Raw genomic sequence first — 14586 nt, 5'->3', positions numbered from 1 at the left:
TCAAGCTACAAGCATACCTGCAGACACTGCCGCGATGAACCGAACCAGACGTGGGCTCCCTTGTTCCTGGACTATCTTGTTAACGCCGTTGTCTACAGTCTGTAAGCTGACGCCCCTCAAGAGTCTGCAGCGGAAATATGTAATCCCTTCTCGGCTTTCATCTGTTTTCATTTGACCGTTGTTTTGGAATCAGGCCTGTCAAATGTCATATTATGTCAGTCTGTACTTACCGGGCAGGGGACAACAATAGGTGTGGCATACAGATACTGATATGGGCATCTACTCGGCCCGCTTAGCCTTAGATGAAGAGCCACGCCCTGAAAACGCGTTTGTCCAAATATTGTTCTGACGCTTGCGTGTCTCCGCCAGGGGAACGAACGCGAGGGGTGTAGGGAAAGGATGGTGTAAGACGACACCGCCCCAAATCTTTCAGCCTTTGGTGATCGGCCATCGCGATGTCAAATTTGAGCAGCCCTCAGCTCAAGATGCATCATATCCCCTGCTAAGAGCTCTTGCGGGCGGTCCCGCCATCCCGTCAGGCCGAGGGCGCTGTACAAGTCTAGGTATTCCTTTCGGCCTGGTCCGGATCATCCTCAGCACCCCTCTTCCCGCCCTTTTCAGCTGCCCCCCTCGAAAAGCATATCGAATATCGAGTCTTGCCCTGGACGTATGGACGCGTGTACACACCGGATAGCCAACCTTGTTTGGGAGCAGTAGCCAGCATGTTGCTATCGTGAGAAACTGTCAACTGTCAGTTTCCGGTGTGAGTTCCTGCGTCTCTTGGCAGAAAAAAGGTTGTCTGCATGGCGGGAACCGCGGATGAGAATGGAGGGGTCCTCCAGAAACTCGCCTATCCAGCTTTGACAACCGACGATAGCGGGGCAAGACCGAAGTACCATCCAAGCACCAAAGCAAGAGACGAGGCCGGTGGCAAATTGAAGGTGGCAGTCCTTACTTCAGATGCGCATTTTTGATTTTCGAGCCTTGGAGTTTTGGAATGGTTGTCTAATTCACCGTAGCCGCCCGATCCTTGGGTCAGCTGCTAGTGCGAGGCCTCGCTCCCTCTCTAGTCTCTATGTCGGCATATCGGAGAAGTGGCTGGATCCGTTCTTCGTAATATTCAATGCGATTTGTTATAGCGTCGTCGTATTGCATTCCCTGCCGCTCATTTCGATGAATAGCAGAAAAATCGGACGGAGAGGCCATTAGCTTGGCCAGCTCGTGCTATCACGGACTCCTCGCAACTCTCGTAAACCGCAGTTGTCTAACACCCATGCCGCTTACGAAGGGTAAAAAAGTGAAAAAGCTGTCGATTTTCAATTCGTATTTGACTCATGCGGCTCGTGCGGATGCTCCCGTAAAGTCAAAATTAGAGAAAAGAGCATAGAGCAAGCGGGGTGCAGTTGTGCCAAGACCATGGAGCACGGGGCGGGATATCTCGGTGAACGATCATGGCCCGAGGCCGAGAATCCGCCAAGTCGATGGTTATGGCCGGAACACACGGACCAAGACTTGTTGGTGGCCGAAGGCCGTGATGAGAGCACACGGAAATTTTGTTTGTGGACCTGACTATCCTGTGATAGTGACTGCTTCGCATTAGGATATTGTGACGGAGAAACCCAAGAGGTTGCTTAGATGGTCTGCTGCAGGTGTACGGGTTGCGGGCGTGTCAGGAGTCAGGAGCATAGTATTCGATCCAGGGGAAACGGCGGTGAAAGCAAGTGATCGTATGTATTGCGTCTGGGCCGTATTCGCCGAGTCCTACCACAAAGACAGCGCTTCTTCGAGGTAGTAGACGCTGGGACGTGATTCGGTTCGGCAGATGAAATATTGGCCCATGGACTCCCTGAGCTCTGCAGATGTCTGAATCATTCGCTCTTCTCACTTGAGCAAAGGAAGCCAGCCGTTATGTGGCCGGTATGTGACCTATACGACTAGGTTAGAGTTCCTATACCATCGTATCAGTGGATAGATTGTGAGAATGTTCGGCATGAACCTCGAAGAGGCGGCTGGCAATCCAGAGAGTCTAAGGATTAAGCATATACACTGTTGCTTTTTGGGAGCTCGCAATCCCCCCATGAACGAATTTCGGGAGCAACCGATAAAGTACACACCAACGAACGGCGATCGATGACCCGTCAAGCTGAACTCTGGAAGAAGGTTATCTCGAAGGGGGGTATAGAGGGGCAGAGGCGAAATTTGATGCGAGCGACTTCGGCAGCACCGTGATGGAGAGGTTGGAGATGCCAAGACTTTATTGCCTATTCCGGCCATAGGAGACGCACAAAAATGGAGATTCGGCGATGGCAGCGAATCTCCGGATGACGGTACGGTGTTATCGACGAGATGATGTTACTTGATGGTGACATGTTCTCGCTATTCTGAGGTGGTTGAAGTTGGATGATGGTGGGTTCAAGGAAGATAGCAGAGTGTCGTTCCGTCGATGAGGTGAAGTTTGCTGCAAGCGGCGATGTCGTCGTTACACTGGGCAAGCCGCGGATTGAATCCCGCGAGAACGGAGTACTGTGTAGGTGTAGTGAGCGGACGAGGTTTGGGCTGGGAGGAAGTTGCAGTCCGTGGTTGTGGTCGTCGTCGTCGTCGTCGAAATGGCGGCTCAGGGTAGCCCCTGGCGCCGGTGAGCTAAGACATTCCGGTAGTAGTGCCATGCAATGCGGGAACCGGCATTTGTCTAGCGCTGTGCACTGTCCGCTAACGCACCCTTGCGGGGGGCCACGCTGGTGGGCTCTAAAAGAGGTAGCATCCAGAGATGAGGCTTGCGCGGCCAAGCAGGGGTGAAGGGGTGGCAGGACAGACTCAGACTTGGGAACTTGGGATCTTGGGAAGGGGAAGAAGGAGTGAAGTCTGAATGGGTGGATCATTGGGTGGCAGGGGAAGTTTCGGAGGCGACGTTCTTGCCATTGGCACTTTGCGATGTTTTCTGCCATTGCCCACAGTTCATCCTCCTCTCCTCCATCCTCCATGATACCATACATCGATACTCCTCCATCTTCAACCACCCATCATCCATCACCCATCATACCCCCCTGCTTCAGATACATGTACCCACAAACCCAACAGCAAAACATCGCCATCCGACATCTTTGACAAGCACATGGGCCTCCCCTCGTGCTCTCGTACCCTGTCAACGCCGCCAAACCCCACTCCCTTCTTGCTCGACAGGACACAAAGACAAGGGTGTAAAGCTATCGGGGGACTGCTCCGTTCTTTCTTCCTCTTCTTACTTGCATAATGGATCCTGCCAACCTACACGAGGCTAGCATCTCACCTGCGTCAGGTGTCCCTCTTCTGTCTGTCTCTCTCTCTCTCTCTCTTGCGCTATCTCCATACCTATCTCTCCGTCACCAACGGCCAGCCAACCGCCCCTCTCCTGTCTTGAGTGTACCAACCCCCCTGCTCGTTGCGTGCCTACTGACCATTGATACTCCCTTGGCCCCCCGCAGGGAGCCAGGGACTACGTACGCAATCGCAGGCCGATGGTGCTTCCCGCAAATGGCGCCAAAGCCCGCTACGGAGACTTGACGGGAGCTTCTTCTAATCAAGCATACTTTGCGCGCTTGCAAGATGATAACGAGATTGAATTCAGAGTCTAATTACCAAGAGGAAAAGAGTCGTGCTGATCCGGCACACGAGAAGCGCTCGCTCTCGGTTCTGAGTTGCCATTCCAGCCGTGGAAGCTGCTTGATGGTTGATTTCCACGTACTCCGTTGTTCGCAACAGCCCCTCCCTCGTCATCGATAATCGAGATACTGCGGGTGATCCTACATTCGGAACCAGGTCTTGGTCTTGCCGTCCCATGTTCGCACTTCGTCAACTCTTGGGTCTCTCTTCTCGTCTTTCGTCCCGAATCTTGACGATGTGTTTCCCCTGATCAGCCAACGTTCGCCGCTGTCAATGGCACTTAACCCCACGATAGGGGGCTTCCAACGCAGTGAACGCCACCCAACACACGTGGGACTGGCAAAAACATGCGGCGTTACCGTTGCACTGAGTCCGAGACTTCCCAGCAAGCGCGTCTCAAAGACAGCTTTGCGCGGGGGAGCCAGAAGAGCTGCAGCTAGGACGGTAGGACCTGCAAACATCAAACAATTTCCACCGCCGTTGGAGGCTTGACGTTGCTTTTTCCGAGTCAGAGGCTCAACATAGTTGCAAACGCCACCGGTCACCGAATCTCTATTGTTTTACGATTATTTCCCTTCTCCGTGTGTTCCAGCAAGGCTGCAACCTCGTTAGGGTATACAGTATACTCCATTCAGAAGTCTTTGTCTTGGCCACTGGGAAACTAGCCGTGTTGGCTTGAATCTTCTCCATATCACCCTGACCCCCCACCCCACACTTTACTTCCCTTGTCCCTTTTTGACGCGCCCATGCCATATCGAACGGTTTTCGTTTTGACGCCGTTGCATTGGATGACGTTGACCGCGGCCACAATGGGGCCCCGGCGGCTTAAAGGATGGGATACCCTTGCCAAGACGCGTCTGCTCGTCCGCCCATACGCAGCGGAGCAACGCCACAGATTCGGACGTCGAACGGTTCAACAGCAATTTTTGCGCTCTTCTGCTATATCCCGTCTTATCATACTACTGGCCCGATCAGAGCTTTCTCACCGTCAATGTTTCCATCCAGCTCTATTACGCTAACCGCCAACGGGGTTTCCCGCGTAATGCTTGGCTTTCGGCTCTATCTTATTGGGCAGCCAAGATAGGAACATCCCCCTTCTCCCCCATCTAGTTTGGGCACAATGAGGCTCCTAAAGTCTAGGTTTCTTAGTGGTGAGGATCCTTATTAGTCAAACCATGATGCCGAATTAGGCATGGTTCATCTCAAGGACATTTCTCCGGTCCTGATCGCCGTTGAACAAGACAACCCACGGACATGGAAGACGTCAATGTCATTCCATGTTTCGTTCGCTTCGTTCGGAGCAATCCATTGCAGAAGAAACAACGGCGCACGGGGTTCGGGCCTGATGACACTCTGTATCCGTACCCGCGGGGCTAATGCAGCCACACAAGCACGGTTTCGATAGTCCTGCCTGTCTGCTGTAGCCTGTACGGGCTACAGATACGCGTCAGCCAGTTTCGAGCACTTGTTTCGATGGGGAAAGAAGACGCTGACTACAGAGAGAGTCGTAGGCGAACCTCATTCTGAATCGACTAAGCATGTGGACGGACTTGGCGATCAACGACGAATCTCCATCTTGTTCCCACCCTCACCGGTGTCTTACTTGCTTAGCCGCCTGAACTTCAGACGAGGGCATGACGGGCCAAGAATATGGAGACCTCTCTTGCCCTGCCTCCTTTGACAAAGCTGCAAATTTCAACGCACATATTCACCGGAATGGCGCCTATATGCAGGCTTACATGATCCATGTAGGACATCCATATCGAACTGGGCTCAGGGGAGGGGAGGGGGGGTTCGTCAAAGTGGCCCCCCGGAATAAGGGAAACAACACCCGACGATGGTTTTCGGCAGCAGAAAGCGAGAAAGTGAGCGCAGCATGGATCCTTGTGACTGACAGCAGACCCTCCTTTTCTCTCAACGTTGGTTTTCGACAAGGGTACCGATTCCTCGTATAGGCACAATGTTCGATAGTTGCCAGCCAAGCATGGAGTTCGTCCACCGGAGTCAATGTCACGGCCGAGCGGCCGAGTAACCGACGACACTCCTCCTTCACATCTCACCAAACCTACCTGGTCGAACGAGCGATGTGCCTCCCATGTGGATGTGGGCGCGCCGTCTCTTCGAGTCAGGGGTGGTCGGCCTCTGGCACCGAACTAGGCCCTCAGAGCGCAACATCGAAGGGAACGCTGCAAGTTGGGATTGCGAATTCAGTGATTCACAATCGGGGTATCTCGTTCTAGCCAAGACGGCGTCAAACTTGGCGAGAGAGACCCTCTATTCGTCCAGCCTGTCTGTTCGTGATGGGCTCGAAAGCTCGTGTTCGATTTCTATAAGACGAGGCAAGTCTGCCCGTCTCTGGAGTGAAAGTTATCTTGGCCACCATCACTCGCTTCTTCAAGCCTCGGTCTTCCTTCCTTCCATCATCATCTTGCCTTCATTCGTTTTTGAGGCAGTTTCTCACACAATCACTCGTTGATTCTCAAACTTTCCAATCGTTTATTCTACATTCGTTTTGTAGTACATCGCTTCTCGCCATGTATAAACGCTCAATTTTGGGATGCTTCGCGCTCCTGTTCCCTACCTTGATCTCAGGCGCCCCTTCGTCTGCTGCTCCGAGCACACTTGAAAAGCGTCAAGACTGCGTCTTTGACTCCGCCCTCAACCCTTCTTGCTGGGATGGCACCCACGATCTCTCGACCAACTGGTACGAGGAGGCTCCCAACACGGGCGTCATCCGCGAGTACTGGTTCGAGGTCACGAACACCACCATGGCTCCTGACGGCGTTGAGCGCATGGTTCTTTCCATCAACGGAACTGTTCCTGGACCTACCATCATTGCTGACTGGGGTGACACTGTTGGTAAGTGTTTCTGATATCAAGGAGCTTAAGGTGTTTTTGAGTTTACTAACATCATCATCTCAGTCGTCCACGTCAAGAACTCTCTTCAGAACAACGGCACCAGCATTCACTTCCACGGTATCCGCCAGAACTACACCAACGAGGCTGATGGCGTTGCTTCCATCACTCAATGCCCTACTGCTCCCGGCGACTCCATCACCTACACCTGGCACGCTTCCCAGTACGGCACGTCCTGGTACCACAGCCACTTTGCTCTCCAGGCCTGGTAAGATCATTGTTCCACAAAGCTTCGCATCTCTCGACATGAACCTAACAACCTCGAACAGGAACGGTGTCTTTGGCGGAATGATTGTCCACGGTCCCGCTTCGGCCCCCTACGACGAGGATCTCGGCACAATCGTTCTCAGCGACTGGTTCCACCGCACCACCGACGAGCTTTACGAAGAAGCCGCCAGCAACGGCCCGCCCCGCGCCCAGACCGGTCTCATCAACGGCACAGGCATGTACGACGGCGCCGGCTCCCGCTTCACCACGGCCTTCGAGGCCGGCAAGTCCTACCGCATGCGTCTCGTCAACGCCGCCATCGACACCATGTGGAAGTTCATGGTTGACAACCACACCCTCGAGGTCATCTCGGCCGACTTCGTCCCCATGAACCCTTACAACACCACTGCCGTCTCCATCGGCATCGGCCAGCGCTACGACGTTATCGTCCGCGCCACCGAGAGCACCGGCGACTACTGGCTCCGCGCCATCCCCCAGCTCACCTGCAGTGAGAACGAGAACACGCTCGACATCAAGGGCATCGTCCGCTACGACTCTACTTCCACCGCCGACCCCACTTCCGAGGCGCACACCTACATGGACAACTGCCTCGACGAGAGCATGTCCAACCTCGTTCCCGTTGTCGCTCTCGAAGCCGGCCAGCAGACCTACGACGACACCCTCACCGTCGGTCTCCAGACCGTCAGCAGCCAGTTCAAGTGGACACTGAACAACAGCACCTTCCTCTCCGACTGGGACTACCCTAGTAAGCTTCCCTTCCACAAATATGCAATGGCAATATGATACTAACATTTGACAACCAGCCGTCGAACAGGTCCTCGGAGGCAACGACACCTTCTCCACCCAGCAAAACATCGTCCACCTCGACCAGGCCAACGTCTGGGTGCACTTCATCATCCAGAACCCCATCGGCCTCGCCCACCCCATCCACCTCCACGGCCACGACTTCTGGGTCCTCGCCCAGGCCACGGGCACCTACGACTCCTCCGTCGCACTGCAGACCGTCAACGCGCCCCGCCGCGACGTCGCCATGCTGCCCGGCTCCGGGTACCTCGTCATCGGATTCTACACCGACAACCCAGGTGTCTGGCTGATGCACTGCCACGTGAGTCCTTTCCGCCGCCCTTCAATACACTTTCGATTTCCCATATACTGACACTATCACAGATTGGCTGGCACACTTCCCTCGGCTTCGCGCTCCAGCTCATCGAGCGTCCCACCGAGATCGCGGCCATTACCAACGAGGATACCCTCAACAGCACCTGCGCCAACTGGAGGACCTATGCTGAGGAAGAGTCTGTTCACCAGGAGGACTCTGGTGTCTAAGTCGCTCCATCTCCGCCCGGTCATCCACTGCACACACGCACACCTGCACACACTTCAACACTCTTGCACATAACAAACGACAAATAACGTCATGAAATGTTCTCCTATGTCACAGATCTCCATCTCTTAATCCGGGAGTTTTTGGGTAAACACACAGTAATTGTTTTTTGTACATTCCTTATTTCTCCTATCTTGTATATATAATCATAATACAAAGGTTGCAACCCCATGGAATGCTCTCCAATGGCCGAATCAATGTCTGATTGATGATTTTGTTTGCTTTACCTCATTGCTTTGGCGAATTATTCGGCCCCGGCACTCTAGTCCCCCCACCCCGGTGTTGTCTGGCTTCACCGGTCGTCCGGCCCCCGCGGAGCCGCAAGTCTGGGCCGAAAGCTTGGTTCCGCTCGGCTTTCCATCTTGATTAAAGTGCCGAGCCGGTAAAGTGGAACATACCCTCCTGGTCTTTTGTGGAGACGCTCGGTTCCCGTTTCGGTGCCGTGCCGGCCCATGTGCCGGCTTTAGCTGAACACCCCCAATATGTACTCGTAGAGCCGGTCCAATCATGAGATAGACAGACCCAAAACCATGCCGTCATTCGTTTCAATATCCCAACGACCAGTTTGCCAACATGTCGAATTCCGTGGGTAGTTCGGTTGAATTATCTGCGTTATCGACATGATTGGTCACGAGCAGAGATCAAGCTTCTTCGTTCCCACGCGGCACAGCAAAAAAGCTGTCGCCCCCAAAGCTTCCCTTTCGGGTGCCGTCATCGCCCCGGACTCAACCTTTCTTTCTGGCGTGACCCCGTTCACCGCAATCGTTCGATACGCATCTTGCAACTTGGTTTCCGCAAATGGTTGCGGAGTTACTCCGCCCCCTCGACCCCGGTCATTCGTCTCGACTCCCAACGCTTCTCCCCCCCATTTCCCCGCATCATTTCGCCTCCAACCCCGGATTTCGGATGGTCATGGAATGGATACGTGAACGCTTTTCCGTGCGTGGGGATCTCCTTGGGACCAACGAGCCGTTTGCATTTCAAGCTTAACGCTGAGCTGTCATTTGGTGCTTTTCTGTTTCTGGACTCTTACTCCGAACGCGAGAACGAAAAAATGAAGTCTTGGCTTGATACTGTTCGTATGATGTCGTGTGATTTGATAGGTTGATAGATTGATGAGGAAAAAAGCAATTAGTGATCGATGCCGAGTGGTTGGGAAAAGGATTCGGATGCAGCTTCATAGATTGACTCGGTTGTTACTCACCTGACATCTCATAGCTTGTCTTTCAACGAGACATATTTCGATGATTCCTCCATCTCCATCACTGGTGTGTGAGCATTCACTTTGCCATGACTGAGGAGGTCAGTCGGTACTCATCGGACCGATGTCGACTAACGCCGCGGGGACTACTTAGGAGATGCGGAGAGAATATAGTAATGAAGAGCTAGTGGAGAGATCTTCGTCACTACAGTCAAGAAGCAGTACCTACTTTCCCCCGGTCTCGATTGTGAATGGCTGGGAATATGTAACCCCATCGCTCAGAGGGGTGGTAGTGGAACGGTGATTATCCCGACATGGGGAAAAGCTGGGACGAAACCACCCATGCATGCCGCTCTTTTCGCTTTTTCCGCTGCGGGAAGCCATGTGCCATATCTGGGGTAATGTGCGGAGTTAAAAAAGAGGTAGGTCCGCTGCGCAATTGAGTTAAAACATCGCCTACTAGTAACCTTACTTGAGGACGGGACTACTGTCACGCACATACTCGACCACCAGCGAGACGGAGTGAAACGAAGTGTTCTTGTGAGGGCAGGCAGATCCAGATTCAACAGCCCAATCAACAACTCTCCAAGGAAGGCTCCCCCAAAGATCACGACAACTGTTGGGGGAATAAAGATGGCAGACGGGAAGCAGTCCGAGGTGGACCACGCCTCGCTGCATCACGAACACCGCGCCGGCGACCTGGAAGATGTGCCGCCAAAGCTCTCCCTCGAGGCCGAGCGGCGCGGGCTGCAGCCGCCGCCCATCGTCGCGGCCATGTCGCATGAATACCGCGTCGAGCTTGAGAAGAAGCTGAAGCGCAAGGTGGACATTCGCTTGCTTCCCATGATTGTTCTTATGTACATCTTGTAAGTAAAGAAAGGAGATTGTTATTCTAATTATTTTTCTCGCAAATACAATGTTGCTTTGCGGTTCTTGGCCGAGAGTATCTGCTGACCCATGAATTCGTAGGAACTACATTGACAGGAACAACATCGCCGCGGCGCGTCTGGCGGGTTTGGAGCGGGATCTCAATCTCGACCCGAATTCGAACCAGTTCCAGACGGCTGTGAGTATCTTGTTTGTCGGATATCTTCTCATGCAGGTGCCTTCGAATCTGTTTCTCAATAAAATTGGGAAGCCTGCGCTGTACCTGCCAACATGTGTAAGTAAACGCTCACTCGTCCCACTTCAGTACCCATGCCATCAAAGTCCCTTTCTATAGATCACTAACAATACCGCAATTCAAGATGGTAATCTGGGGCGTCATCTCCGCCGCGACAGCCGCCTGCCGCAACTACGCAGGCCTCCTCGTAATCCGCTTCGTCCTCGGCTTCGTCGAGGCCGCCTACTTCCCGGGCTGCCTGTACTACCTCTCCTGCTGGTACACGCGCGAGGAGCTTGGCCTGCGCACGACGATCCTGTACACAGGCTCCCTCATCTCGGGCGCCTTTTCGGGCCTCATCTCGGCGGGTATCACGGGCAACATGGACGGCGCGCGCGGGCTCGGTGCCTGGCAGTGGCTGTTCCTCATCGAAGGGGTCGTGACCGTCGGCGTTGCGTTTGCGGCCTTTTTTGTGCTGCCCAATTTTCCGCGGACGACGTCGTGGTTGAGCGAGGAGGAGACGGCGCTCGCGGTCTGGAGGCTGGAGGAGGATATCGGCGAGGATGATTGGAAGAATAGCGGGGAGCAGACGTTTTGGCACGGGTTCAAGACGGCGTTGGAGGATGTCAAGACGTGGATTCTGGCAAGCCATATTCCCACTCTTCCCTCATTTGCATGGACTAACACACTTTATTTCAGTTGGTCCTCATCTTCTGCATCGTCGCCTCGGCCTCCATCACAAACTTCTTCCCCACCGTCGTCCAGACCCTCGGCTACAACTCCGTCATCTCCCTCCTCCTAACCTGCCCGCCCTACGTCCTCTGCGTCATCACGACCTGCATCAACGCCTGGCACGCCGACCGCACGGGCGAGCGCTACTTCCACATCGTCGTGCCCCTCTGCGTCGCCATGGCGGCCTTCATCCTCGGCGCCGCAACGCACGCGACCGCCCCGCGCTACGTCGCCATGATGCTCCTCGTCCCCGGCGTCTACACGGGCTACACCACGGCGCTGGCCTGGATCAGCAACACCCTGCCGCGTCCTCCCGCCAAGAGAGCCGCCGCGCTGGCGTTTATCAATGCCGTTAGTAACTGCAGTAGTATTTACGCGAGTTACTTGTACCCTAAGAAGGACAGCCCGCAGTACACGGCGGCGTTCATTCACAACTGCGTTGCGTGCTTTATTGCCATTTGCGCGGCGACGGTGTTGAGGTTTGTGTTGGTGGGGTTGAATCGCAAGTTGGAGAGGGGGGAGCACGTCGAGGGGGCTATCAATGCTGCGCCGGGAGAGGCGGCGGCGCATGGGTTCCGATTCAAGATATGAGCAATTGGGATGAATCCTGTCAAAGTAGTGTGCAGATCCAGCAGGGAGAGAAATCAATATAGGGATTCGCCGTAGACGTGGCCTGATGGGTTTGTAGATAGTCGTTATTAACCAGCCCGAACAAAAGAAAAGCCAAGTTCGATGTTGAATGATAAGGGTACCCCTGAATAGCCTCCTGCTTACGCAGGTCACAGTAACTTTAATCGTCTATAATGCGGCTGGTAGTCCAATATTAGGTACGCATCTCAAAACTCCCTGTTATAAGAACTCTTATCAGTCAATTCTGTTTATAGACGCTAGAGCCCCAGATGATCAAGCGAACTGTCCACTACGGCTTCGGTATCGTCGGTTGCGAGGGCAGAGTCAACTCATTCGACATCAGGGTAGATGCTCCCTCATCATATCATTCCAATGGCCTTCGTTTCCAAAGATCAAACTAGAGCATCAGGGGCTAGAGACGCAAAGCGCACTGAGTCGAAGTTGGGAGACACCATCTCAAGTTGGATTCGCCAATTCTATGGGACAATGCAAAAACATCAGAAGACAAGAACATGAGACCAGCTGGCTCGCTGACTGCAGTTTTCGAGGTTTCGAATCGCGAAGTATCAGTCGGACGATAATGAGCTGACAGCGCTCAGAGAGAAATTCTCCAGAGGTATGTGGGTAGCATTATAATGTACCCGGATGCAACTCTAGGAAATCAACGTTGTTTCAAGGCCATCGAGGTTGTATTGAAGAGATTGTCAGTGTCTGTTTCTCACATGAGCTGTCGAGCCAATCGCAGGTTAAGCAATTTCCCAGACCAGAGCAAGAGGTGTTACCTAGAATAACGGATTCTTTGAGAGATGGTGCCAGCATCCACGAGACTATGGCCAGACTCAAGAGCTGGTGGAGCGTGAGAGCCAAAAGTGTGAGGAACGATGTCAATTGCCTCACACACACATTAGTAGGTCAGTCAACGTCACGAGCATGTGACTGCCCAATCATCCTAACGGCCAGACGACGTGTGCAGTATAAAGTCAGTGCTGCATGAACATGTTGGACAAAAGACGACAAGCGCAATTAGAACACCTAGATGAGCTGAAACACCTTCATCGCATAGGCTGCCCTCATTGGGGTTCTTCGAATGGCTAATCACTGACACGCTGTCCTTTTCTTCTTCTGCTCTGGAGAAGATGGAGGTCTTGATTGAGTTGGAGGGGGAGAGTCGGTTGATGCGAATTAGAGCTCCCATCCCTGCGCCCATCCGGTACTGCTTATTTTTGAGTTCGTTCTAGAAGGCGAGGTTTTCTTCCTGCAGAAGGGTGTCTGGGCTATTTGGTTCTAGTTCTCTGGGCAAGGAGTCTAAAAGTCCGGCTTGGCTGGGCTCGCGATCGTTATTCGGATCAGACCCACGTTTCGGGGTGTCAGTTCGCAGTCGTAGGCTTTTACAACCGGCGGGATGATCCGCCTGTTTGGGTCCAACTTGCTATATGACGGAAGAGTGCAGTACTGGATTGGGTGATTGGTCATGAGGTTCTGACGCCGAGGGCACAACAAGGAAGACGGACCAAGAACATGGGATGACGAACCCAAGTGGCTGCTGGAAAAGGATGGGATGTACATGAGAAAGTTCAATAATTCCAATTTCTCATTTCTAGACTTTCCCCATTCGCTTGACAACTTGCTGCTCTAATTACAACTACCTCTGCACTTCCTCCATCGTTAACGACCGTGCTACAATGCCACACTGGCGCCGTTGAAACAAGCCCCGAGTTTCGGACCTTTTGCCGGCGGCGGCCGCCGGTGCGGCGTTACAGTGGGAACGCCAGTGCTGAAAAGAGACCGTTTCGGGGTCTTTTCTTCCCAGACCGGATACTTGAGATGTTGAGAGAACCCCTCCCTCCCTGCGCTTGTATGACATTGTCCTACCGCGTGGGATAGTCCCACGTGTAATGAATGACCTACTTGTAAATACATTCTAATGATGGCTTATATAAGTTGTTCTCCTCCATCTGCCATTCCATCTTAGCTACTTAGCTAATGAAGGACGTGCAACATGTCACTTGAATAAACAGACTTTCTTCTGAAAATCAAAAGTCATCACTCAAGACTCCTCCGCGCCCCGTGTCGACATCCATACTTCACTCTCGCTCGGGACACTTGAACTCACGCACTACTCACTTTGTCAACTGAGTTGCCAACTTCGCGAGCATCCTCATTTCTCGTCATCTACCCCGGGTGGGCTTCTCATGCGGAGCACAAACTCCACTAGCGCCACTTTCCCCCGTCCACATCCTGCTCCGTACCGCGCCGTTCACTTATCGACCTACCTCTCTCGGTAACCACCCTGGGAAGCCCGAACCTAGGCATTACGTATAGGATCATTATACCTTCAACGCTCAAGTTCTGACCTATCCTATTGACTGCTGCTCCTCCTTAACCGACTACCGGCATTATATCCCCCGTCGACTAGACAACCTGATCCCTCTTCATCGGCTAGATTCCCCGAAAACCTGGACCCGGACTAAGGGGGACTAATCTATCTGTGTACCTGTCCTTGCGCATTCCCATCTCCGAACTCGCTGCACATTACGCCCTTGTTTGACAGACGCCATCTACATTTTTTCAGAGATCTCATACAAATCATTGACCTTTGATTATTTATTCTCCCAAAGAGACTGAAATAACATCGCCTTTCATCTCATAATACTTCCTCTGGCCCCCAAATCAGACTTGCCCCGCCATCTCATCATCACCACCGTTCCCCATCGGTTATCGCGATCGATAACCCCGCACCGCGCGCGACTCACC

General features: G+C 53.3%; 4 protein-coding genes across 4 annotated transcripts; 2 read left to right on the top strand and 2 right to left on the bottom strand.

Annotated features, from left to right (window-relative positions):
* Positions 1-2261: 2261 nt before the first annotated feature.
* CABS01_06005 (uncharacterized protein) lies at positions 2262-2666 on the bottom strand (the record flags this gene model as incomplete). The annotated part of the gene is made up of 1 exon (XM_060539372.1): positions 2262-2666. The coding sequence occupies one exon, from the start codon at positions 2664-2666 to the stop codon at positions 2262-2264; it is 405 nt and encodes a 134-aa protein (XP_060404767.1).
* A 1113-nt stretch (positions 2667-3779) lies between these two features.
* CABS01_06004 (uncharacterized protein) lies at positions 3780-4392 on the bottom strand (the record flags this gene model as incomplete). The annotated part of the gene is made up of 2 exons (XM_060539371.1): positions 3780-4191; positions 4244-4392. The coding sequence occupies 2 exons, from the start codon at positions 4390-4392 to the stop codon at positions 3780-3782; spliced, it is 561 nt and encodes a 186-aa protein (XP_060404766.1).
* A 1781-nt stretch (positions 4393-6173) lies between these two features.
* Positions 6174-8109, top strand: CABS01_06003 (multicopper oxidase; the record flags this gene model as incomplete). Its single annotated transcript, XM_060539370.1, has 5 exons — positions 6174-6498; positions 6562-6763; positions 6825-7528; positions 7587-7888; positions 7951-8109. The coding sequence occupies 5 exons, from the start codon at positions 6174-6176 to the stop codon at positions 8107-8109; spliced, it is 1692 nt and encodes a 563-aa protein (XP_060404765.1).
* Positions 8110-10001: 1892 nt separating this feature from the next.
* On the top strand, positions 10002-11793 carry CABS01_06002 (pantothenate transporter liz1; the record flags this gene model as incomplete). The annotated part of the gene is made up of 4 exons (XM_060539369.1): positions 10002-10234; positions 10338-10530; positions 10616-11095; positions 11170-11793. 4 exons carry the CDS (start codon positions 10002-10004, stop codon positions 11791-11793), a joined length of 1530 nt encoding a protein of 509 aa, XP_060404764.1.
* Between the last annotated feature and the right edge of the window lie 2793 nt (positions 11794-14586).

The sequence above is a fragment of the Colletotrichum abscissum genome, assembly GCF_030869225.1.
Source record: "Colletotrichum abscissum strain IMI 504890 chromosome Unknown Scaffold_12.1, whole genome shotgun sequence".
Lineage (NCBI taxonomy): Eukaryota > Fungi > Ascomycota > Sordariomycetes > Glomerellales > Glomerellaceae > Colletotrichum > Colletotrichum abscissum.
This window is presented reverse-complemented; position numbering and strand designations above follow the sequence as displayed.